The sequence below is a fragment of the Polyodon spathula genome, chromosome 13, assembly GCF_017654505.1.
Source record: "Polyodon spathula isolate WHYD16114869_AA chromosome 13, ASM1765450v1, whole genome shotgun sequence".
In the NCBI taxonomy this organism is placed as follows: domain Eukaryota; kingdom Metazoa; phylum Chordata; class Actinopteri; order Acipenseriformes; family Polyodontidae; genus Polyodon; species Polyodon spathula.
Window position 1 is genome coordinate 15,305,696 of NC_054546.1, and position 26,964 is coordinate 15,332,659.

At 35.5% G+C, this 26,964-nt stretch overlaps 1 protein-coding gene across 2 annotated transcripts; it reads left to right on the forward strand.

The window, feature by feature from the left end:
- The first annotated feature begins 158 nt into the window (after window positions 1-158).
- Window positions 159-26,755, forward strand: LOC121325780 (receptor expression-enhancing protein 3-like). Of its 2 annotated transcripts, XM_041268779.1 has the most exons (8): window positions 159-481; window positions 11,367-11,439; window positions 18,063-18,139; window positions 18,689-18,809; window positions 19,599-19,712; window positions 22,479-22,623; window positions 24,630-24,778; window positions 25,243-26,755. In XM_041268779.1, exons 1-8 carry the CDS (start codon window positions 450-452, stop codon window positions 25,312-25,314), a joined length of 783 nt encoding a protein of 260 aa, XP_041124713.1. In that variant the 5' UTR covers window positions 159-449; the 3' UTR covers window positions 25,315-26,755. The 2 variants fall into 2 exon arrangements, with proteins under 2 accessions (XP_041124713.1, XP_041124714.1); XM_041268780.1 differs by lacking the exon at window positions 11,367-11,439.
- Window positions 26,756-26,964: the final 209 nt, after the last annotated feature.

Here is a 26,964-nt window from a genome sequence, read left to right on the forward strand (position 1 = left end):
GCGATCGCAGCAAATACAAACAAACTGTAACAGACGTCCTCAAGAACCAATACTGACACCCAGCTACAGAGACTCGCTAAAAAAAAAAGTGTGGAAATGGTCCAATCACACTGATAGGGTGGTACTTTTCCACCTCTCAAAATGTTTGAATTGCCTCTGACGTCACCAGCACCAGAAACGACCAAAGGGAATGAAAGAGGAGGTACAACAGCCGAGAGAAAAAGTGATTGAACAAAAAAAAAAAAGAAAAGAAAAGAAATGAGTTGAGTTCTTTAATCTTTAAAGGACACATGTAAGTCGTAGGCGGCTGTAGAGTTATTCGTTTCTTCTTTCTTTTTTTTTTTTTTTAACATTGAAGTTTATTTCGAAGTTTGTAGCAGCAACCGCCTCGTTGGCCTCCTAACCACACACTCCGTCGTCCGACAGAGATAAAAAGAACAGAAGAAAAGATGGTGTCGTGGATGATCTCTAGAGCAATAGTGTAAGTAACTGAACAGTTTCTGGTAGTTTTGAATGCCTCATTTCGGGAACGTAATGGCGCTTCTGATTCAGTTGAATGGCGGTTTGTTGATTGTGAAAATAAGTTACGTAACCTAGCCAGGTGAGGTAACCTTTAGTGATGCCATGGCTTCGGTTTAGCTGACATCTAACCAGTGGTATTTATTTAACTTTACAAAGCTTAGTCTTAGGCTTTGCCTAGTTTCTGGCAATATGAATGAACCTTGTTCTATTTTTTTTTTTTAATAGACCAAGTCACCGTTATTATTAACAACAAATTAATGATAATTGACTTGTACTTTACTTGTGCTTTGTGATGTCTACATTTATATCCATTTCGTTTTTGTATGATCTTGAAGAGTTAAGTAAGTTATTCTTGTTGCTTTTTTTTTTTTTTTTTCTTTCCGATTGCCTTTTTTTATTCTGTGGTAGTCCTCAGATTTTGAATGAAACCGTAACAGGCCGCTGATGTGTATTTCATATGGTTTTTAAATCTTTCCTCAAGAATGTAGTTCTGAAGATGTGGGCCTAATAGGTACATCAAATCAAATGCCTGTACGAATAAATTGGGCTGCGCGGATCGAAATGACGCGCTTACGTCTTTTTAAATTTTTCTTAGTAGATTTAATTAAGCTAAATTAAGCAAGTGTCCCTGTGTTTTTTTTTTTTTTTTGAAGACAAGCGATTTTAAAACCCTGAAACTTCAAATTAAACCGTGGTCTCCTTAAAGACAGTAAACCTGCTTCAGTAAGATCTTCAGGTTTTCTCCAGATTGGAAATGCTTGGCACAGCAGGATTGTACTGTATTTAATGGTGGAAGGCGCCAGCTCTTTGGTCAAATACTGTGCAACTCAGAATGATGGGAGGGATTGTTAGTTGGGAGACGTGTTTCTTGCCTTTGAAATGAGATGCTTGCAGAATGACATCTCTTTGCCATTGTGGCTATATATTTATTTAAGTGGAGTCACATTTGATTCTGTCAACCCAACCTCAACACTACTACATTTTCCAATAGGGAAACATCAGCATGAATATTTGCATTAAAATTTGAATCCTAAAGGAGATCAGGGGCCCAATGGCTACAGCTCATCTGCAATACACGACTGGGATAGAATTTAGCACATCTATTACAGGTTCTCCAAAAGGTTCCTGAGCATGACACTGAACATAATTAATTGCCCTATTGGACTGCAGAGATTTGGTGTTGAATTTAGGGTGTGCTTAATGTATGGTCATCTGCTTTCACAATTGCCTAAAATTGTGAAAGCATACTGATGTTCATTGAGAATTTGAATTGCTACTAGAGTGCATACAAATGCACACAATTTGCTTGTGTCTGCTGTTTTTTTGAATTGACGATTTACATTTTTGTGGGTCTCAACTATACTAATATAAACGTTTGTAAACATTCATCTAACAGAATAAATGACTATGAAAAAAATACAAAGGATACCAAAGCATAAATGATGTATGAAATAAAAAACATGTGTTCTGCATAAGTGCCCTCCTTTATGATGAGTACCCAAGTTATTTAACCCTTCAAAGATTGTTTACTGTAATATATTTATATTGTTAAATTTTGAAAGGAAAGGAATAATGTAACCTTCATTGAACATGCCTCTGCCTGTGTAACAGGACGGACGCTAGATGTAACTGGCACAGCAGTGCCATTCCTATTTCTTTAAGTAGAGATTAGTCTGTCTAGTTTTCAAGTGCTTATGGGAACTAAATGTTCACCTGCTTTAAAGGTGTGCCGAATTACTCCTGAGGGGTAAACTGCTTGTTGTGCACCACATCATACAGTGTTTTCGCTGTCGCTCGTCGCTCTCTTCAGTTATGAATGTATTTTGAAAGGTGATCAAGAAAAAAATCACTAGTGACAACTGCTTCTGTTTGTATGTTAGGTTTGTTATATATAATTCAAAATTTTATTTTATCAGTGGAAATCTAATTTCTAGATTTTATTATAAATGAGTGTTTTGCCAATAAGTATGTGTGACTACATTAGAAAGGAATTAAATGTTACTCGATACCACACACATTTTAAATAAGATTTTAGTTACTGCCTTGTAACAACTGTAATATGTTGCACTGTACTTCTTATTTTTAGAGAAGGAAAACCTGAAATGGATAGGATTTATTTTTTTTTATATGAAAAGCACTTGGTAGGATTTAAATTATACTGGAATCTTTCTGTTTTAGTGCAAACTTATGTGTTTTATTGGATGTTATATTGCAAAAGTTGCAAAATAAACACAGCAGATTAATTTATTACACAAGTGTATATATTTATCTATCTATATTATAGTAATTTTATGTACAGGTGGAATAAAAACAGGCTGTGTAACACCCCTTGAGGACTGTAGTGACTGCTGAATTTCTCCAGTGACTAAAGTTTAAAGTTTTTTTTTTTTGTAGCTGACAGACCAGGGTAGTGATGGAAACCTTGCCTTTAAAAACAATCCTTGTTTGTTGGGTGTGTATGCATGAAACTTCATGGGCACAAACACAGTAAGTTCATAGCTGCCAAATATCTTAAAGCTTACTGTAGTCCTGCTGGTTTCTCCCGAGCATTGCTGCTAAAGAACATTTTTGTTTAAGCTGTCACTTAAACAGAGCAGGATGTTTATCTGTAAATATACAGTTTGCAGTGTTCTATAGCTGTTGGATTAAAATAATTCCCACCATTTTTTAATAGTGAACTAAGTTAAATTAATCTGGGGCCCTATGTCTACTGTACACACTGACAGTAGATCCCATTATTTTCTGCAGCCAGTTTTCTTTTGACTTTACTGACTTTTAATGTAACCTTGTCTGGAAATCTGATCTGGTGCCTGGGGAATTTAAATGAGTGGGGAAAATAGCTTCTTTTTTCTGGCTGTTCTGCCAGAAAGGGATTAAGAAACTTCAGACAAATGGTCTGAGAACAATTTCAATGTTTTGTTTTATTCTAGTTATAAATTATAGTCAATTTGCACTGTCTGCAGATAGTAAAAACAGTTCTTGTTTTGTAAATACAACATGTGAATATGAATTTAATGCTTGTTCATTTCATGTGTTTTAGTTCAAACTCACTCAATGGTCAAGCTGCGATCAGACCATTTGCCCTTAAACAAAGGTACCAGGAGGCAACAGTTCATTAATTGCATATTCTGATTCAATGTTAATAGCCTAAATAAAAAATACATCCAATGAAAGGACAGACCAGTAATAATGTTAAAGCTTTAAATAAATAAATAAACAGATTTTAAATACAGGTAATTAGTAAGTACTGTGAACATTCAAATGTGTCATTTGGTTCATATCTACTGTAGTTAAGTAGTAAATTCAAAAGTTTGTTCCAAGTTTTAATTGTTTAAAACTCCTCACATTTAGGCTTTCTTGGGGCTGAACAAATACCTCCTCTTAGAATGTCACTGTATCTTAACAGGAAACCCAAAGCTGACCTAAAACAAAGGCCTATCTGAATCTTTTATTGTTTCAGCTGCTCAGAGAGAAAGTGAGCCCCAGCTAATCAAATTGTTTAAAGAGGAATCACTAGGCACTATATAGTCCATGTTTTTGACAGAATATTCTTACCTGTTGCTTAGTGTTGGCAGTCAGTTGTGCAGTATGTGTTTAGTTTTTTTGTTGACTGATTGGATGAATTGTGTGTGGTTTTTAGTATGCCTTGGGATTTAGATACTGTGTAGGTTTTATAACTAATTTGTTTTAAGACAAAATCTTATATCCCTTTCACACAGACGTGTTATGACGGCTCAGAACCGGTACTGATGCGGCATTTTGGTGTATGAATCACAAGGTGGTTCGGAGACGGCACTGACCGTCGTAAGTCCTGTGTGAAATGCTGTGCCGATACTGAAGCAATAAAGTGGCATTGGTTGAAAGTCAACATCCCACGTGACCTGTACATGGATGTGTTTTTGTTGCTTGATACACGCTTTCACTTTTATAAAATACAATGGCTGATCAAGAACGAGGTAGTAATAGGAGTCTGGAGTAAGATAAGGAATTGTTACCTTTACGGGCTGACTAGGAGGTGAATTCACAAATAGAAGGGATGGTGCGTGATGCTGTGATTTATGGGCGAATCGCTGTTGCCATAAAAACAATCTATTGACTGACAGGTTTGAAAGTTGTATTCGCATGATCCTTTTGGCTGTGTGAGGGTTATGACGGTATTATACCATGATTGTGCAATGTCGTACTCTGTGAAGGGGTGTTTTAAAGAATTTTTGTAACGTCTGAGACGACTTGGTAGTCTTTGTGTGTGAAAGGGCCTTTAGACGGTTTGCTTCTTTCTCTTCTTGCTTCTCAGCTTGACTTGATGTAAGTGTACTTGCAGCACAAATAAAATAAGCTTAGATGTGTTAATTTTGTTTAATGTCACATGCCTGTGAAGTCTCTCTTAGATTTATTTCAGTTTTAACATACAGGACCAGTAATGTCTTTTAGATGAATACATATTGAGTTTTTTTTTTTTAAGTTAAGTGGGAAACATGCTGTTTTAATATTGGTATTTGGTGTATGTATTCCCTTGTAGTATGGGTTATTGCCTTTTGAGGTACTGGAAAGCAGTTTTACCTTTGAGTATGGGACAGCTGTTTAAGCATTTGGTTTTTCCCTTAGGGGGGAAAGAACTGGAGAGAGAGTTTCCTTTAATGGATCTGTTAACATGCTCAGGGTGAAAACTCCTCCCATTCTTTTTTTCAGAAAGATCAAAAGCAAATAACAGGAATGCCTGGTGATTGGCTCTGAGACCTATTTTTCCAGCTTTCTCCTAGAACCATGTTCATTTCTGCGACTCGCTGTACCTGAAACATTTTTCTCCTGAAGAAAAAACCTTGTATGAGGACATTGCTCCTTGAAAGCCATCAGCTGTTGATTGGTAACCAGCACTTTGTCTTAGGAACAAAAGTATGTAGCACTTACTGTACTGCCAAGAACAGATTTGTGACTACTCCTAAAACCTGAGGAAAGCATTTTTTTTACATCTTCTGCAATCTGTATTTTTATGTAGATAACTTCCCTTCAGATTTTACTGATTTGATTTTAGTTTGGAGTAAAACAATTACCCTGTTACATATTTGGCATCATTACTAGGATATTCAGCTTGGTTTATATGCCTATATTTTGGTAATCCTGTAAATGTTTAATTGAGTGATGGTACTGCACATTACATCTGGATTACTACTTCTCATTTTCCTTTTCTTTTATATAAGTCCACTTGGTATTCAACCACTTCCATTAAATAATCTCACAAGTATGGCTAAGGTATACAGTAAAGCCCAGTGTTCCCAGTGCTTCTTTGCCTCTTAAAACTGGCTTCATTTTAGAAGCCAAGAAGACTTCTTCCACTGTAGCACTGTATAAACTGAAATGCATCTCCCCCATCTGATTTTTATTAAAGTATATTTTTTCCAAATATATTGAAGGCAATACCTAAAGCGTTCCTTATATTTTCACCATTGGTTTACAGCATGATGGAATACTGGGAAGCAATTTAAGAACAGTTTGGGGTGTTCTTTTTTTATTTGAGTCTGATGGGGACATAAAATGATGTGATCATAAAAGTAATCTTTCCCATCTGTATCTTGGGTCAAGAGTAATCTTGATATTTGTCACCTTTTGCAACATGAAACTAAGGTTAAACTCGGAACAGCAGTCGGACATTTCTCTTTCCTGAATTTCTCTCCTTTTTTGTTTTCTTATACTGAACTGCAGAGCATTCAGGAGACACTCCAGATCTGCTGTGTGAGTGATTGTCACTATGTGGAAGCCATCTGATTTTTGTGACTTGGTGTTACCATTGTAAAAATGCATAGAAAATTGATACTTTTAAGAATAAAACATGTGATTCATGTGGTGCTGGAATTTTAGTTTTTGTACCCCTAATTTGTTGTTCTTAAAGTAAGATAGTGGACTGCTCATGCAAGTCTTGTAGTATTTATTAATTCATCAGCAATTACATTTTACTTGTGCCAATTTTTAAATAAGTGTAAAACCAAATTTTAAAATAAATTGCAATTGTAAAAAGGGCAAGAAATAATTTATCCTTTTTATCACAGTTTTATTTGTTATATTTTAAAGTCTTTTCCTTTTTCTTAATTCAATCTACCAGCATCTGGTAATTAAGATGTAACTCTTGCAGGATCCTGACATTTTCTGCTGCTGGCACAAGATTAGATATTGAGTAGCAGCCATTGGAGTTGGTTGTTACTGATCTCTTCAGATACTGACATTGCACCATTCTTTTACCAAGTCACAATGCATTCGGTGATTGTTTAATTATATTTGGTATAAATAATGTAGTGCTGATTTTAAAGGGTCTTTTGACTAGCAATGTTCCAAGTTTGTTTTTTCTTTGCAAGTGAATTTCAGTTAACCAGCAACATCATACGTTTCCTACTAAAGACCTAGAGCTAGAATAAAGTGTGTGTCCAAAATCCCTTAAGAAATGAGCTGATCAATAAGATCAAATTGCTTATCCCTACACAAACACATTTCTCTTCTGTGTTGACCCCATACTATACACTTGGAGAATTAGATTTGAATGCCAGATCAGTAATGGCCGTAATATTGCCCAAGATTCATTCTGCAGTGTTGATTCACAGCAAACTGGTCTCAATACTAGTATTGCATTTGTCTAGGGAGAGACATTCATATTTATTTTATTAATTTTAATTTTGACAGACGCTACCTTTCTGTAACACTTCCTTTTGACCAGTTAACTCCTGAACAAAGTAATTGGAATGTATTACACTGTACTGTTCTACGTGGGTAGAGTGTTTGGTGTTTTAGAGCCCTATAGGTTCAGAGGAAAAGTCAGGAGCAGAGTACATTGACTGCATGACTGAGACTGGGCAGAAAATGGGAAGCTGAATTTGAGGGGTGGAAATTGTGTTGTGCACAGCTTGGTATTGTTACTTGATAGATAGATAATTTTGCCGGATACACACACACTTGGCAGGAAAATAATTCCATCTACGGTTTGTGTGACGTCATAAATTACGAGACCGAAGGTCGAGTAATTTATAAACTGTCACAGAAACCCTAGATGGAATTGTTTTCCTGTAACTCACTGAAGAGGCCCTTCAATTTTTTTTTATCATACATAGATACCCTTGTGATGCTAATATTAAAGACGAGGTTCAGCAGTACAGCTGGGTTTTTTTAAACCTAGTGTTTCGGTGCTGTGCAGACGTTCTATGTTATGTGCATCAGCTTAATTTGGAGGATTGCCTTTACCTTATTTTAATATTCCGTTCTCCGAGATACGAATGTACCAGCTTTACATAATTTTTTTTTTTTAACGAACGTTTTTGCACTGTGGATATTGTCGAGTGATTGAAAACGAGACATTTTGTGCTATGAATGTCTGTCTAATCCTGCAAGCACACAAATGAAATAAAGCATAACTCCTGCAAGCTGCTTGCTTAGATCATTCCAAAGAAACAGGGGTGTGTGTGCACGTGTGTGTGTGTTGCTAAAATAATTCCAATGGCTTTAAAAAGCCTGCTGACAGATAATAAAAAACACAGTGGTTGATTTTGAAATATCGAAGAGCAGCTGTTAAAAGGCACTGAAGACCCCAGGTAAACCCCCCTAACAACACTGTTTACATTTTGCATTTGTGTGTGAAATGTTTTAATGGATTCTTCCTGAACATTAAGGTTTTATATTTAGCTTTTACAGTATGTGGTAGTTTAATATGGGTTTTCAGTTTCATTTATCCACTATTGTTTTTTGATTGCAGACCTTTTTTTCCCCAGCTTGGGGGAGACACGAGTAACTCGAGCTTTTTGAAACGATAGTATGCTGTCCATGTTTCTGTAGTGGATTTGAGCGAGATTAGTATACGGCCTAATAGAGCGCTTTGAAAGGAATTGTCATACTAATTCATTAGTGCAGGCTTCCAATAATGAATTTAAGACTTATTTTTTTTAAATTGATTTTACCAGGTGTGTTTTTTTTTTTTTTCCTGTTTCTTGGGCTGGGAACTGAAGACTATAGTTGAAACAGTTGCTATGGCAACTAGAAAATAAATCACAGCAAGGGTGGATCCCTGTATATAATCCAGTTAAATTATACTGAACGAAGGTTGCATTTTAATAATAAACTAGCATTAGTTTGATTTGAATCCAAATATGGAACTTGATTGTGAAAAACAATCATTCTAATTTAAAGTGCAAAACTGGTGGCTCTCGTAGAGCTGCTGAAAAAATAAAATTGGTTGTGTTTGTCCTTGAAACCCATAAATCCAGTAATTCACCTCTGCACTGCTGGCATATCTTGAGACACAGTCCCTTGTAGCTTAGTGGCAGGGGGTAAGGGGCCTTGTGGGGCAACACTGGATTGCAGGAACCAGGAGAGCTTTTGCACAGATGTTGTTCATACAGCAATTTAAACCTTACGCCCTTTTCAATAAATAAAATGGGCATCAAACTATTTGCTACTATTACACACAATTCCAATGCTGATACGTGACATGTACAATGTAAGCTAGGCTGCAAATGCAAGTCTCTCGAATGTTCGGTTCAGGCCATTTTATTACTGTGTGCAAGTTCAAACAGGCGTGCAGCTCTGAATGAAAAGCTAAATGCTGGGGATCCGAGTGATGGCTGCAGCTTTTCAATATTCAACTTTGGTGCAATAAATGTACGGTATGTTTTGTGATTGGTTTCAAGTAGTAATACTTAATATGTAAGTGGATTTCTTTAGTTTCATTCTGTAGTGCAGTGATCAAAATGCAAAGAAAAAAATAAATGGCCATCATTTATCTACTCAACTATACAGGTGAAGCAGTAATTTTGTTTTTTGTTTTTGTTTTTTTCTCATAGGATTGTAATTCATACACAACAGCTACAGTTCATTGATCCTAATTGGGAAGTAAACCTGCCCAGGGCAGTGGAGAGATGATCCGGGGATGTATATTTTCAATATATGCAGAATTTAAATTTAGCTCTGCAGCAAAATGTTCTTTGTTGCAGCTGCAGGGGAGATGATTTTATTTGTTGTTGGCTCAGGGCTAACTGTGGTGGTCACTTAAGTTTTATATAACATCAAACCATCACTATGGGCTTATTGTTAGTAAAATATTTTCCTTGGTCATTCAAGCTTGTAGGATGGAGTTTTGTATCTTTTGGGTTATGCAGGCCTATTTGTACATGAGTATTCCATGAGTTTTGAATGTAGCCTTTTCTTTTCCACTTCTGAATATTTGATGTGTAATTACTGTACAGTTCAGAGAGACAACCAAAACTGTTCATCAGAAATCTTTTGTCTCCTGGCATATATATTGAAATGTTTTATCATTGTTAAAGGTGTATGCAAGCATATAGTGCAATCTTTTGATCGGCTACTTTACCAGCTGCACATGGTTGGTAGAAGCGGCAGTGATTTCCTGTCTGTTTCCAATCCCAGAGGGAGCAGTTTACCCTGTAGCTGTGAAAATCACATCAACTGGCAACTTCTGAGACTTGATTCTGTTCCTCCCTCATTGAAAAGGGGCTGTTGGGTTCTTTAGCAAAATGATGCATGCCATATTTATATATATATATATATGTGTGTGTGTGTGTGTGTGTGTGTGTGTGTGTGTGTGTGTATATATATATATATATATATATATATATATATATATATATATATATATATATAATATATAATATATATATATATATATATATATATATAAAAAACACTGATATATATATAAATTTAAAAAATTAATTGATATATATATTTTTTATATTAAGTTAATTGCTACTGGCTTTTATTAATCTCTCAAACATATAATATTAGACATCCTGCCAAGTTTGTCCTATTCGCGAAGTGCTACAGAATAAGAACTATGTACTAATTGCTGAATGCAGCTGAAAAGCTGAAACAGTGGGGCCCCTCCGCTACCAGTTCCTGCATGGTTAAATGGGATTACCCATAAATCTAGCAGAGTGGAACATAATAAATTAGATTCAGCTGAAACCAGCTTCCACATGAAAGGCTGGCTTTGTTCCCATCTGGTATATTAGGGCAGGTCATCTTCACACAGGATGTGCTGCTTTTTCTTCCCTCAGCAGGCTTAGACATTCGTTTCCAAAAAGACAGTTTAAAAAAATAATAAAAAATCTTGTTTTAAAACATTTTAACCTTTTTTAATGTGTTCCACAATAACTGTACATTAATAATCCTTTCATTTGTTTTTTATTTGATATACAATTTCCAAGGTAAACTTTGGTGCAAATTTTCTGGATAAATATGGGATGGTTGTGAAATCAGAATACCTGCTTATATTTGCTGTGAATGCTACCATCTGCCTGAATCACCATGCAATGTTAGTGAAGTTAGCCTGTATAGGTACTGCAATGCAGTAAAGAGCCTTGTAGGCACTAACACTACTGTAGCTATTGTAAAACCCAGGATTTCTGAATATAAATCAGGGGAAAACCTTAGAGTTCTATGCAAAGTGAGTATGTGTGTGTGTTTTGTTCTAATTGTCTGTTGCAAAGAGCAGTCTTTTTCCCACCCACACAGAAAAGCTGGACTGTTTACAAGTATCTCTTTAGAAGATAATGTCCTGAAGCTCTCCAAGGCGGATGCTGTCAGCACTGATTTCCAGATTTCTTCCCTGCCATGTCAGGACACGAATGTAGAAAGTGTTCTCTCAAGTTTCCAGATGCTGGAGTTTTACCAGCTGGAAGCTAAATACATGCATTTTGGTCACGCAACAGAGCTATCTTTTGTATTGTTTCTTATTTTGAAAAACTGGATTATGCATTTGACACAGCTGTTGGACGTGTCTATGCCTCCAATACACCCTACTGGTCAACATCCTGACTGCCAGTAAACATTTGTGTTGTTTTTCTCAACAGGCTAGTTTTTGGAACCTTATACCCTGCATACTCTTCCTACAAAGCTGTGAAAACAAAGAATGTTAAAGAATATGTAAGTATTGAGTTAATCCTCTTTTAGTAGTTTACAGATGCTTGTAAAACGGTGATATTACACAAAAGAAATTCATGTGTATTTATTTTGTAATATTACACAAAATAAATACAGATGAATTCATTAAATGTGTGTTGGTCATGTTTTAGTTTAATTATTAAATGTTGGTTTTAATAAGTACTAATCTCTAATGTAATACAAGTAGTTATTTCATGTATTAAAAGCCAAGGGTGTTCATAATTTTAAAATAGTGGTTTTATTAATTGTATTTCTCTGCTTTACAATCAAACCTTGTTGTGCACAGAACAGACTGTCCACCATGTGATAAATGCAGTATGTGCAGAGATTAGATTTGTCACATGATTTAACTGGAATGTAGTTCTGAGTTTAATAAAGACCTTTGAACTTGACATGGGGAAATCTGCTTCAGGCAAGTGAAATTAATGTACACAGTCGTTTTTGTTTTTTCTCTTAAGAATTTTGGTTACCATAGATGGTTGAGTTTATTTTCCTTTCGGAGAATAACTGTTTACCAGTCATGTACAGCAGCTTACTGTAAAGAGCAATGTCATTTCCTGATGAACAAGAATCTAATGAACACGCATCAGGTATTGCTTTTGTTAATTGACATTTTTAGGCTTCTAAAAACAATGAGTCATTTGTTTACTTTTAACCTTCTAAATTAGCTGCTAACTTGTCAGTGTTAAAGATGTATTTGATATTGTTGTACTGTTATAGGTTGTACTGTTGTACTGCTATAGGATTTGAATGTTTCTACAGTAGTATGATAGTGGATATGTTCTGACCAGTTTATTATTAGTGCTCTGTGAAAGAAGCGAAGTAAAACCCCAAATCTAAAGTATTCTTCATGCATCAAAGACTAAAAAAAATTGTTGCACAGCTTTTACTAGCACAACATTTTCCCTTTTTGAAGGAATCTAATTTCACTGGACTATCATCAATTTTTTACATTTTTTCAGCACTTCTCTGATGTACTGCGTAAGAGATCCCCATGTTTTACTTGGTTTCTCCTCCATAGTGAGAAACCAGTATGAGGAGAGGTTAACTGGGTTAGTTTTTAAAGCTAAAAATAGAGTAAACACAGATTGCTTTCAGTACACGTTGGGGCAGGTTTACATGGCTAAACTGAGTTGCTGGCCCTGGTTCAAATGAATGTTTTGTGTGGCAGATTTCAACTGAAGCATCTGTGGCAGTGCAAGAGTGATGAAAACAGCTGACTGTTTAGAGGGTTGACTATCAGTAAGGAACACAGCTATTCATTTACCCGTCCAAGTATTTATTGTTGAACCCGAATTTAGTGTTGTACAGTAAGCTTCTAAATATGACATCGCTGACATTTTGACTAATCTTAACACCATTTTTTCAAAAAATGTTGTAAACAACTTACTTTTGAAAATCTGTTAACATTAACCGCATCAAATAGTGAAGTGTTTTTCCTACTGACTCCCACATTTCTTGTCTGAACAAAGCAGAGATCATGCACAAGATTACCTCCAAGTGCTCTAATGGGGGAACACTTCAAAACTAGGACATTTATTTTTGTATAATTTACAGTTTGCTTTGGAGAAACTCAGTGCTAACACCCTTGTGTATTGTACAGGACCTGTACATTTTATAACTTGTATGCTTAACATTACATGAGCTATATTGCTATAAGGTAATGTGCATTATACAGTGGTATTTTACCTGAAAATATATATATATATCCATGTTTTGCACATGAAAGTACCCAATACTGTGACACCTCCAGATGGTTCTAGTACAACAGTCCTTGTGATAGCTGTCATTTCTTTGCATATAAACTTGTCTACAGTATAAATGGCAGCACATTGAATACACATACTGCAGGGAGTCATTATTAAAGCTTGTGTCTGAGGCAAGGTTGAATTCAATACATCACTGTAGCCTTAAGGCCCTGTTTATTCGCAAAGAGAGAGGTATAGTAGGCGACACACAGTTGTCTCCTTGGCTTGATTTGCATGTCTAAAAAGTCTGCCACCACTCTGAAATTAACCCTGCATGGAGTCTACTGTACAGTGTTTCTAGTAATGTTGAACAATGTCATTCATTGCAGCCTCCTTGAGATCAAGTCTGGAAGTTATTCCACAGTGATAGACGGTCCTCGATTTGAGCATTGCCTCTTCACTTTTGTGCACAACCAAGCTGATTTATTTTTAGCTAACTTTTGTCTTTTTCTGGTTGATATCTACTGTATGTGGACATTTAATTAATTTGACCCAAAATATTAAAATCGAATTGTCTTACGTCACACTGCCTCCTTTGTAAATAGAATACTCCATCTAGTGTAATAGTTTAGCGTTCAGTAAGCTGTGCAAAAAAAATAGATGCATGCAGAACACAGTTGGCTTGGAACCACTCCAGCGGTACTTGCTTTTATTTTTGTCTTAAGTCTTTGACTACAGTTACAGTATTTATATAATATACTTTGGCCCAAAAAAATGGTACATGGTATATTGCTAAACTACTTTGCTTTTGTACACATACAGGTAGTAAATTACGTTTTATGTTCTTTACAAGATTTGTCAGGGTTTTTTGTTTGTTTTTTTTCCTTGCCTAAAAATACGATGTGAGACCTTTGGGAAGTGTGCTTAGAAGTGCCCTGCATTTTGTGTGTGTGTTTTAAAGAACTATACTCCTGGGGGTGGGGAACATACAATATTTTATTTTAAAATTCTGCAGAGAAAGTTGCTGTCCTGAAGAAGAGGTAGAGTAAGCAATCTGATGTTTTCATGTGTTTTTTTTTTTTCCACTGTGTACAGAAACTATTGCACTCTGAAATTATAAACCTATAATTTCTGCTACATTACAAATGAGTCACTTTCAAGATCTGGTTTGGTTTTTCCTCCTCTTTTTTGTGTGTGTGTGCAGGCAAACGTGGGGATATTTATATAGTCAGCATTTTGTTGAACAATACAGTTTCTTTTTGTCTACAGCTTTCAGTTAAGATACAGTAGTTGGCTTAGAATAGATGCATTAGATTCGGGGAGAACATTTATAAAATTACCCTACTTTTGAATCTCCAGAGCTTAATAACCTCCAACCACAACTTGAAAATTAACAGTTCAAAAATATGTTTTCTAACACAGTCGGTGCATTCAGATTGAAGTAAGAGGTTCCCTTTAGTGGGAATTCTGATTCAATTACGTTGAAAATTTAATTTAGTTTTTGTGGTTTTAAAAAAAAAAAAAAAAAAAGTTTAAGCTGTTTTTTGTTTTGTTTTTTATTCTTTTCTAATTTTAACTGAACTTTCATAACTGGTCAAGGGAGATTCATAGTACAGCTTGATCGAGTAATCTACAGTAGTTGACAAGCCTTAGACATTTTGGCACTCTGCCTTGCTTAATGGAAATTCTTATTTTACTTTTGTCAGGCGTTTAGAAACCCCACACCCCACCCTTCTGGCAATGATCTATATCCTCTGTCTCACAATACTGCAACGCCTCAAGTCATTACTAAAAACAGGCATGGGGGGTGGGGGAACGACTCCTTAAAGTTTATTTTTCTAATGCTGAAGGTTTTTTTGTTTACCTAAAACAAGGGAAGGGAGTCTGAATTTGAAACCACTGTGGCACAAGAAGAAACTATTTAACGTTACACACAACTCGAAATATACCTTACCTTTTGTTAAGATAAAAAAAAACCCTGCTCTCTTACAGGATGATATACGACTGTTGCTTTTCAAAGGAGAGTGGTGGAAACGGAACTGCACTCAGTCACACAGCACACACATGGGGACAGAAAAGCCTAGCAGTACAGTTGGCCAAAACGCACCCAACAGCTTAGAGCTTAGTTTTATAGCAATTTAATGTTTTTAGATGTTTTGCTTATTTAATTTCGGAGAAAAACACTACAGTGTCCAGTAAGCACTGGCCCTACCAATGACCCTCAACTGTGGAGAGCTTGATCCAAATAATCAACTAATTGTGCTGCATTGCTGTATTGGAATTTACAATACAAATAAATCTTGCCACTTCTCAATTGTAATTGCTCTCTACTCAAACAGACCAAGCTGCATTGTGCTGACCAAAGCACTTTCATCTTCTGGTTTATCAAATGTACAGTTTTCCTGGAATACTGTCCAGTATTGCATCATTTTGCTGAATATAGTTCTGCAATTGATGCTTGCCTACCCACTAGCTTGTTTAAATGCTTGTCTCCTTGTAATAAATAAATACTCAAGCTTGTCAAGAAACTAAAAAACAGATTCTACTGGATGTTCTTTTGATTTTAAGCATTTTATAGCCAGTGGAAGGAATTCTATTCCTTTAAAGAAACTGAGTTATTGTTACTGTACACAGTTTATTTAGTGAGGAATTCCCAACTATTTAGTAAATTAATCCTCATTTTAACAATTTGCTTTCTGCAGAACTCATTGTGTAATTGCAATAGAAGCACTTTCCTTTCTATGTCTTAAACATTTAGCATGTTACAGTATCTCATTGAGGAGAAATGTTGTTATTCTGCCTGCAGCAATTTCACTATTTTGTTATTCTGTGAACTGTTACTAAATGAAAATACACTCAAAACTTTTTGAATGGGAGACCTTTATCGCCTTACCATTACCTGATTGATACAATAATATTTAAAAATAAATAATAAACAAAACAGACTATTTGTCCAAACAAGCTTTCCCCTCTTGTGAAACATTTGTCCTGTGAAATTACTAGGCTTATGTCTAAACATGCAAAAAAGGCATGTGTAGTAATTTTCCAAGTCACATGAGTTTTTGTAAATTCTCTCATTTTATAACCACTATGGTTTGTTAGGTAAGGTGCAGGGTTCTAGTTATTACTGATGGATCATTTGTGATTAGAGGGAGAGAAGAGGTTTAATTTGCAAGTCGCAATTAACGCTTTTACTGTACTGCGTAATGATTCAATTTCCTTCTTTGTAAGCCAGGTCACATTTTCTTTGTTGCTGATTCTGCAGAATGTGTCTGAACAACCAGCAAAATACTAGGATTACTGTTTTTTGTAAAGTAGGTCATTGCTAATCAATTTTAACTAATTGGTTTACAGTACAAAGATTACATAATAGCAGGGTTGTCTAATCAGTCTTATGTAGCTACTTGTTCAGTGTTGCTTAGTCTCTGTAATCTCTATCTGTATTTAAGGTTTATCCCCTTCCAGTAATATAGCTACAGTATCTTGTATTCGATTTGTTTTAATTCATTTGGAGGGTAGGTTTAGCCAAATTAGTGTTTTATGCGGTTTAAAGATTAGAATAGTTTTACATGCTTAAATAGACCTGTTTTGTAATCTGAAGTGTCCGTCACACTGATATAATGCATTGATCACTTGTGGACAAAACCAGGCTGTGGAAGTTCACAGGGAGGTCGCCAATTAAATCTGAAGTTGCCTGTCAGTGTAGTAATTCCAGGGCAGTGTACATTCATTTTACTTTGTTCAGTGAGGCTTAAAATATCCTCTAATACCTCAGAGCCTGAACGGAGGAGTGTTATCACATGACTGTCTGGGTTGCCTTTGAAATTGAAATGCTAAGAAGTCTCTCTGAAAGCCTGATGGATTTCAACTAATATTACAGCAAGTGAAAGCATACTAGACCGTGCAGAGCTAGGACGGCTGGAACCTTACAAATTTAAAGTCATAGTTCCATTACATAATCTTTTAAATGTGCACAACTGATCCTGGGTGAAAGCTAGGTTTTACTTTAATGTTACTGCCGGTATTGCAATTGTTACTACATGTGGTAAGGCAGTGTATCTTCTGGGTTCACAACATGATACATCTCTTAGGTTGGTTAAGATACATATCGTTGGTCAATTAATAAAATGTGAAAATTGTCTGTTCTGAGCTTCCAAAATGGTTTTATTTGCTTTTTATGTAATAATGGAAACAAGTACAAAAACATTTAATAAAGTATAATATCAACTGCTCAAATGTTTCAACTCGCTTAATCTTGCTTAAATATAACCCTATGAAACAATTCTTGTGTGTACAGTCCAGTAATGACATCAGCAGTGTTGTGTTATGCAAAAGTTGCTAACATGTGAATCGTTACACTGCTACCATGTAGGCTACTAATCGATTGGGTATGGCACTTGTAAATTGTCACCTTGGTGGCTATAGTGCCTTCACAGTTGATCAGTCAGAAACAACATTCCCTGCTGCACCAAAAACAGAGAGCCAGAACCAGCAGTATTCTTGATACTATGGACATTGAAAAATCTAAGTGGGTGAGAATAGCTTTGAAATGAATTAATAAAATGGGAAGGGTTGGCAATTTGGTAATCAAGGATAGAAATACAGTAACTGTCAAACTTTTATCCTGGTCAGTTGTCCAGAACTAATTGCATCTGAAAGAATGGTAATGGATATCTGTCAGTTTGTAAGATAAATAAATAGCTGTAGATCATGAATGTGTGTTTTAATTAAACTTTTTTTTTTTTTTTTTTTTTTTAAAAAGCATACTGATCTGCAGTGGCTGAAACACCTCTCTACTGTATTGGTAGTATGTAGTAGTAAAAGGCTGTGTTTGCTTCTGCACCTTCGTTAAACAGGATTTTCCCTCAAGCACTGCCTTCAATTCCTTTTTTTTTTTTTTAAATTATATATCACCAGGTTCGCTGGATGATGTATTGGATTGTCTTCGCTCTCTACACCGTACTTGAAACAGTCACAGACCTCACAGTATCTTGGTAAGATCACAAGAATAAAAGAAATGCAGATTGTGATATTTTATGTAAGAATCTCATTATCTGGTTGCTATTGATTTAAATTAAAGTTGCATCACATTCCCATTTCAGACTATCTAGGCAGGATGACATATCAGACTGTATTCCAGTAAATTATTTGAGCCTCACCTGAGGTTAGAAACTCTTCAGTTAATGGAGGGGGAGTGGGGGATTAAATTCTGCTATTTACTGTTAACATCTGGTTTTCAATGTCGGTGACCATCAAATAAAAACATACTACAAAATACTGTAGCAGAGACTTTTTACAGATTGTTTTTACAGAGAACATATAATTCAGTGTATGTAGTGCTTCAGTACATCTACTGTGTTTGCAGAAGAAAATTTTAAAGTTGCTGTAACATTGTCAATAGAATTGATACTTTTTTTTTTTTAAATAGGGTGGCGTGATGGCGCTCTTCAGAATGTGCAATTGACTTCGCAGTAATTGTGTCTTTGATTTGTAACACTTGGTGATATATGTGCGATCTCTCTCTTCCTCCCCAACCCCCTTAGGTTTCCACTCTACTACGAGCTGAAGATTGCATTTGTAATTTGGCTGTTGTCTCCGTACACCAGAGGAGCCAGCCTTCTCTACAGGAAATTCCTGCATCCCCTTCTTTCTTCCAAAGAAAGGGTAAGAGAATACACATTCACTTCAGCCTTGTATGAACTATCTATTACCCATCTTCCTCACCTGAAACTCCCTTTTAAGCATCATAACCTATTTATTTCTAGAATAAATATTTACAGTGGCAGTGTCTCTTCATATACATTATCTACACTACTAATGGGAATGTTATTTGCAGCAGTTATTCTGTACATGATATTCATGTAAAATAAAAAGGATTAACCATTACAACAGCAAATAACATGTGTTTAAAACTTAGCAAAGTGATTTTGAAGGACATTTTCATCTTAATTTTGGAATGCCAAGAACACTGGACAACAAAACAATTTTAATACAGAAAGATATGCCTACAATATGAGGATCTTCGTGAGTTTGTACATATTTAAGTGTTATTGGCTTCACCCTATTAAATGATGTAAAATCTCTTTAAAAAAATAATTTTCCAAGAGGCTGAGTGCTGCTGCTGTTTTTTTCTAAACACATACGTGTTTTGAAAGAATCCTTCAATTCAAGTTTAGTAATTACTTTGAGCTGAACGCTGGGTGGCTCCAGAAAAAAAGGAAACTGGCCCTCATCCATATGACTGAAAAAATAATTTTCAACAATGAATAGGCGTTGGTGCGCAGTGATGAACTGGCGGAACCACGTCTACCTGAAAAGGAAAATAAATTAATCTGGAGCATACTTTGACAAATACATTTAAGTTTCCTTTTTCCAGGGCCACCCATTACTTAATACATTGAAAACATCTTTCCATTATTTTTGAAGCTTCAACCTGTTACCTTTTTTTTTTAGGAGATCGATGACTACATTGTTCAGGCCAGAGAACGTAGTTATGAGACCATGGTAAAGTTCGGCAAGCAGGGATTAAATATAGCAGCAACAGCAGCTGTCACTGCAGCTGTTAAGGCAAGTTGAATTCTACTTTCCTTTTGGTTGTGTAAAAGTGAGCTGATTTAAAGCTGTCTAAAGAGTTTCTTTATAATGTGTTCTTTTAAAATTTAAATATCTCTTGTATTCACATAAATTGGCATGCCCTAAGGCCAGACTGACAATCCATTTTGTGCTGTAACAATATAGATTTTAGTTTCAGGGAGTATTTGTCATTCTTAACAGGAACATGTGTTATTTTAATGTAGTTGTAAAGTAATTCCTATATATTTCACAATTTTATTGCCTTTCCGTTAATATATGCTCCTATATTTAATATCTTAATACTACTTTTAGTTTAGGTTACTCATAAGTAGTGTTCCACGTTTGCGGTTTATTCTGAATTTTACCAAAAAATTACAGGATTACACCCTTTTTTTTTTTTTTTTTTTTCGTCTATTCAATATTTTCCCGGTACTATTTTCTAGGAAATACACTGAATTAAAATGTGGTTTTATTTTGACTCTGACATTGTAATAAGCAGACCTATACTTACGGTCTTTCTAGCAAGTAAAACTGTACTGTTAAATTTCTGTCCAACTATTCCAGTATAACCATAAAAAAGGGTAGGGGATAGTGTGGCTTGAAGCGATCTGACGATTGAGTCAAGGAGTGGTGAGGATTGATTTCTGACAATTGAGTCGAGGAGGGGTGAGGATTGAGACGAGGAGAGGTGAGGTCTGAGGATGTCCTAAAATGGACACCGTATACACTGTATCCTAGGATACTGCAGAAGTTTAGACGTCAGGGTAAAATAACGTTCAGATATGGTTCTCTGTCACTTCAAACACATTATCACCTGATTATGTTGGCCAATCAAAGTCTGATTATTGTGGCAATTGCTGGGCGTAGTAACTACTAGCTTGATCAAAAACTAAATTGAAATACTTGCACAGAAATATAATGTTTTTAGTAGATGAGGAATGGGGGGAAAAAACGTAAATCAGTTTATGAATATTCAAAAGAAAATGAATGTTTCGAGGTATACAAAAGGCAAAAATAGCCTAAGTGGGTCAGGTGAGACAGAGGATGCATACTGCTGCAAATACTGCTGCATTGAGGTACATGTTCATGCTGAAAATAAAAGAAATAAAACAAGTAAGCGACACATTAAACTAAAACAATAAAGTGAACAGAGAGATGCAATCCATTTATGAATCGTTTAATAACGGAGCGCACAACGTCTGTTAATGAGTTTGTCAGAGTGCTGTGCTTTGCTGGACAGCCACTGTTTATTGCAGAAAGGTATATATTGGTGACTGTGCGACAGTACTGTCTGTCCATCAGCTAAAACACTGCCTAATGCTGGCAGTCTTAACCATAAATATTTGACAGAGAGTGGTAATGCTTTAATTGGTAAACCTGATGTAAATGTCCAGTGTGATTTGACGCGTCTCCCGATGGCTTGCACCACCCAGTTCTGTCAATTTTCTTTTCTTTTTATGATTTCAAGGTGAATAAACCTGGCTTGTTTTGTGCTGCTGTCATGTTCATACCTTCTGTAGATACTATTTCTGTCAGCACAGCGATTGTCCAAATGTTTGCAAAGTACGTCTTTGACTTACAGAGATTCTGTTTCATCATACATGTCAAGGACATTATTAATCAGAAACCAGAACTGCTACGTGTCATATTCCACATGTAACGTGTGTGTGTGTACTTTTTTTTTAAAAGCCTTATTTTTAATATGTAAAATAAACTGAAATTCCAGGATTTTTTTTTTTTTTTTTTTTTTAAAAAGATAAAAACCAAAAAGGCGGAACACTACTCATAAGACTGGCAGTTTAGAAATTTTGTATCCATTTTAAATTCTGGTGCTGTACTAGTAATAGGAACAGTGTGCAATGAATTCATCCCGTTCTCTCAAGATACAACCGTGGAGGAATTCTGTCTGTACTGCCTAAAAAGCTCCTTCAATGCGTGTAAATAGGCTGCATAACAAAAGCTGTTTTAAGAGTCAGTTTTCTTTTACTATCTCCAATCTTTTGCTGCTATGTTATTTCATGTCTCCCTTCTTTTTCTAACTGCTGTCGCTCTTCTTTTTACCCTTACTGATGCACACTATCTTGTAGGAATACTGCACTTTCGTCTGCTCTCATCCTCTCACGTTGAGGTAATTTCAAAAAGGAAAACAAAGCATGGGACCTTTTTGTTTTTTTTTTATTCCCCCCCCCCCCCCCCCCCCCCCCCCCCCCCCCCCCCCCCCCCCCCCCCCCCCCCCTATTTGGTTATATTAAATGTAGTATAAGGAATTCCCAGCTAGCACTAAATATTTGAGAAATATTTTGATTACTAACGGTCCTGTTCTAAAGTTTAGAATAAGGGAGATCACTGGCATTCTTTGGTATTCTGCTTCTAAAATACTTTTTTGTTTTTTTGTTTAAATGTCTTAGTTCATAAATGAAAATACAGTACATTGATATGATGGTACCATAATTTATTTTGGGCCATTATCGATCTCTTGCATGCAAAATGAAACAAATGTACATTTCCATCCTCTCCTAGATGAAAATCATTGGTTTCTCACAATTATAGAAAATCACGCAAGCTGTTCTGTGTTCTATTTTCTTGACTTGTTTTCTTAAAAAAAAAAAAAAAAAAAAAAAAAAAAAAAAAAGATACTGCTTAACCAGATTATAAAGTCATTTTTGTTTCAATGTGATGACTGAAAGCAAAGCCCTGAGCTTAGTGTTTTTCAGTCCCTGATGCATGCTACTGTGGTGGATAACACTGTGTTTTCCACAGGGCCAGGGCGCTCTTACGGATCGCCTGCGAAGCTTCAGTATGCATGATTTGACAGCCATACAGGGGGATGAACCAATGCAGCGCCCTTTTCCAGGCTTACCTGATCCCAGAAGGAAAAACAAAATCTCAAACTTCGAGGCTTCTGGTACAGATCTCTTCCTATTTTCAAAACCATTCAGATTTGTTTATAGTATCCAATGGTTGTGTGAAACATTAAGCAGATTGTTCACAATTTTATATAGACAACAAATAGATTGTGCATTGTTAGCCCTTTAAAAAATGCTTTTAATAATTGTATCCTGTGTATTTAGCAGATGCAGATGTAAATATAAATTCAAAAACGTGAAATGTTAGGAACCATCCCTTGCAGTTTAAACCCTGACCAGAATACATAATGCCTTCAAACAGGGTATGCTAATGTGCTATATTTGACATCCCCCTGGCATGCAGCTGATTTTAATCTTAGCTGCAGTAAAACTGTCATTTTCTAAGCACACAAGATACAACATTTCTGACGCATTAAAAACATTATCAGCTACCAAGATTAATACAGTGTAGTAGTTTTGTTCTATACCAAAGATAACACAGGCATACCAGGAGCAATTGTAAACTCAGTGATTGGGTTTACACAGGCAGTTCAATCAGCAGTGCAAAACATTTCCATTCTGTTCTCTGCTTACTGGCTTTACCTTGGACTGACTTCATATTCATTTGGCATTTTATTGACTCTGTGCTTGAAGAGACAATATTGGTATTTGGCGACATGTTTATCATGCATTTATTTACAGCCATCAAATTGAACTGAAGAGAAGACCTCCTTTCTGCTGGAGCAAAATAAGATTTATTTTTCATGAATATTCAGCACCATGCCTGTTCCTGACAAATGTTAGATGAGGTCACTGTAGCTGTTCAAGTACGTTAGGGACTAGGCAGAGATGAATAAACTAAGGTGCCAGATTAAATTGTTTTCTGTTTCTCTTGTCGCGTCGCCGCCGCCCCCCTCCCTTACTGTTTATGTAAGCAATCCTTTTTATTACTGTTTGGGAGCAGAGATTAGGTAATGTTTGTTGTTTTGTGGCTGGTTACGATTGTGTCAAAACCTTCTGTACTTCCATATTTAAAAAAAAAAAAAATTCACCATCAAATAATTCCTATATAAATGTGAATTTTGAGTGAGCAATGGAGTGATGTTCAAATTTTTGCTTAGTTTACAGAATACTTACAAAGGGAAAATAAGCAAAACATATCCTCACAAAATTCATTGTATGTTCCTTGATCTCAGGAAGGTTGTTCTAGTCAAAACCGCATTTTACTTGCACTGTTTGACTTCTTGCGCCCTCCTGAGGAATTCTAGAATAGAACAAGATGTACCTTTTGTAGTTGACAGACAGCTCCTGGCAGGTTGAGTAATTAGTTTAGTGGCTCAACACAAGTATTTTTTGAACTCTGTCCCACTGGTTCAAACATCAGTTATTTGTTAAACTGAATGTGGCAAGGTTCGTAATGCATGCTTCGAATCGGACTTCTACATAGATGGCAGGAAAGTTAAATGCTCTGGAGAGCTTAAACTGTTGAGCCTTTGAACGCTGCTTTGCATGCAGTGGGAATTTTCAGTTTCTAAAGTAAAAATAGTTGACATTATGCAATCATGTTTTATAAGTTAATACAAAGAATAAGCTGGTTTAGCCATAAAACCAAATTCATAACAACAAATTTGAAATGCACATCCTTTTGTTTGTTTGAATACATTAAAACGCCTCATCAGAATGATCTACCTTTTACTTGGTTTCTTTTGGTATAATGGAAACTTCTCCACATCTTTCAAATCAAACACTAGATAGATACCACAATCAAATTTGTAAGTTCTTAAGTGCTCCAAATCTTCCTGTATTAAAAACAATAAGGTATGGATGAAATGTAATGTGTACAGATTATGCACACACGTTTGTCATACATTTTTCCTATGCGCTCTAAGAACCAATCTGATCACGGTTTGACAGGTGAGGGAATCACTTGCCAGTTCTGAAATGTATATCACTTGTGTGCTGTTTGTTTAAGGGTGTGTTTGATACAGCAGGACATGAATGTACATGTACTGCTGTTTTAAAGTAAAAACATTGTGTCTGATTTAAATTGTATCTGTTCTTCCAGACTATGTCTACCGGTTCAACCAGGACACCGGAGAGGAAATAAGTGATGAAGAGATTGAAGGGGCTTGCTCGGAGGATGAGGCATTGACACAGAGAGGTGTCAGGAGATCCCAGAGTGTAAAAATTACAAGATCAAGAGCTCGCAAAGATGTATGTTCCTTTTTAATTTGAGAAAAAACCCTGTAACATGTAAAAAAAAAAAAACACATTATTATACCTTTTGCTGCATCGTGTTTTCTACAGCATATATCAAGTGGCATATTATGTCACAATCCTTTTTATGTTGAGGTTTCTAATCACACCTAAGGGTCCTTAATCAGCAGGGGAATAAAAACAAACGTATTTATCAACTTTTCATTCAGGAGTGTATGACATGAAAGAGGAGATGTCTCTGGTCATTCAGCCATTAATGTTTCACAAATTCTTTTTTTTACTTTGTTCACAAATGTATAAATAGCCAGTAAACCTTTAGTCTTGCCATCTGTCATCTATTAGAAATAGCTCAAAGCTGAAGGCAGATATGTGGTGGTTTGCAGCTTTTAATTCCTGCATTTTTTGTAGCTCTGCAGATACAATTAATCTTAAATCTACTTCTGATGTTTTCTTTTTTGTAGATGCGGTTTGGGTCTTTGAAGATAAAAAAAGGAAAAAGACAGGTCTTGAATTCAGTGAATTATGAACAATAAAATTTGCTCTTCTTTTTCCTGGACCTGACTACTGAATTAAGCACACATTTGCTTGGAGAAGTACTCCTTTTTTTTTTTTTTTTTTTTTTTTTTTTTTGGTGGAGGGTTTGTTTTGCAATTTCAAAGCTGCACTAATTGCTTTTTAGTTAAGTAATTACATTTTTCAAAGTGTGTATCATGATATTGTCAGAGTGCATGTGAAATGCTGAATCATGATATGTAGGTACTGTTTTTTTTTTTTTTTTTTTTTTTTTTTTTTTTTGTAAGCTGCATTGTTGAAATCTGTGTTTGTATTTGGTATGAATTTTGTTTACAGATAATGTTCGTTTAACTTTATGGCCTTTGTTTTATATATTTGTACAGGACTGCCTTGTTTTCCAGTATTTGCATTTTAAACAATACATTCTTTTTTTGTATACATTTTTATATCTCCTTCTCATTGCTGCCTGCAGAGAGCCTTCTTGGAACTTTGTAGTGCCTTGCAGTATTGTCAGGGGAATGTTTTTATGCATGTTTAACAGTTATTTTGTAATGTTACAAAGTCCTTGGTTTGGTTTGGCTCAGCACAGCAAGCAACCTCAAAACTGACCCTCGGCTTGCTGGTGAACCTGTTCACTTAAAAGCTACGATCTAAGATTTCTGAATACCAAATATAAGCCTGGCTTTCCACTATGAATGTTTATGTTTACCCTAGGAGGGAGTGTATTCTGAAGCTAGTGTTCAGTTGCATGATTCATTCTAGGTTGAGGCAAGGCTTTTGTTATCATCCCACTCTTATACCTAGTCATGTTGCAAGAGTCCTCTCAATGTGGAATGTATAAATTAAAGCACAAATTAAAGCTTTAATATAAGGCAGTAGGCTTTAAGTTATGATTTTAGTTTAATTAAAACTGCATAACTTTTCTGACAGTTGTGTTTTATAACCTTAACCGTTAAACAGAGCAAATCTTGTCACCTTACTGTTTGTAACAGGCAGTGAATACTAATATGCAATTAACAGGTTTATTCTGGTTTCAGTCTAGAATTAAAACAACTTGGACCTAAAAAGTCTAAATAACTAGCCAATCCCTGTAGTGTACTCTTCTCAGAACAATTTAAAAAAAAAAAAAAAAAAAAAAAAAAAAAGGAACCTTGGGTGACCAAAGCTTACTTTTATTTGTGCCCCAAATTTTTACTTTTATGGGGAAATAAAAGAATGAATCACATTTCATTGTTGCAATACATTTAAATGTTCCGCTAGAATTTCAATTCATTGAGTGTATACTTCACAAGATATTTGTAAAAATGATGGGTAAATGTAGGTATTAATGTAGTTAAAGTTGTTTGTCTTTTTGTTTGTGTTTTTTTAATTATTGGATGGTTTTAAATAAAAAATAAAAAAAATCTATTGGGGCGTAGGTCAGACTCTTAAATGTAAATCTGACCTTCTAGTTATACCAAATAAAGTGTATTTATTTTAGTATGTTTATTTTTTACTTTATTAAAATTAATAAACAGGACAATTTTGGTAATCTTGGTAAAGAGGTGGATTCAAACAAACTTTCACTGAGGCAGCCTATCCACATGATTTGTCAGATACTTGCATTTCTTACTTATTGTATGTAAACTGAGTATCTTATGTTTTAAGGTTCTCAAAAAATGTGGACCCTT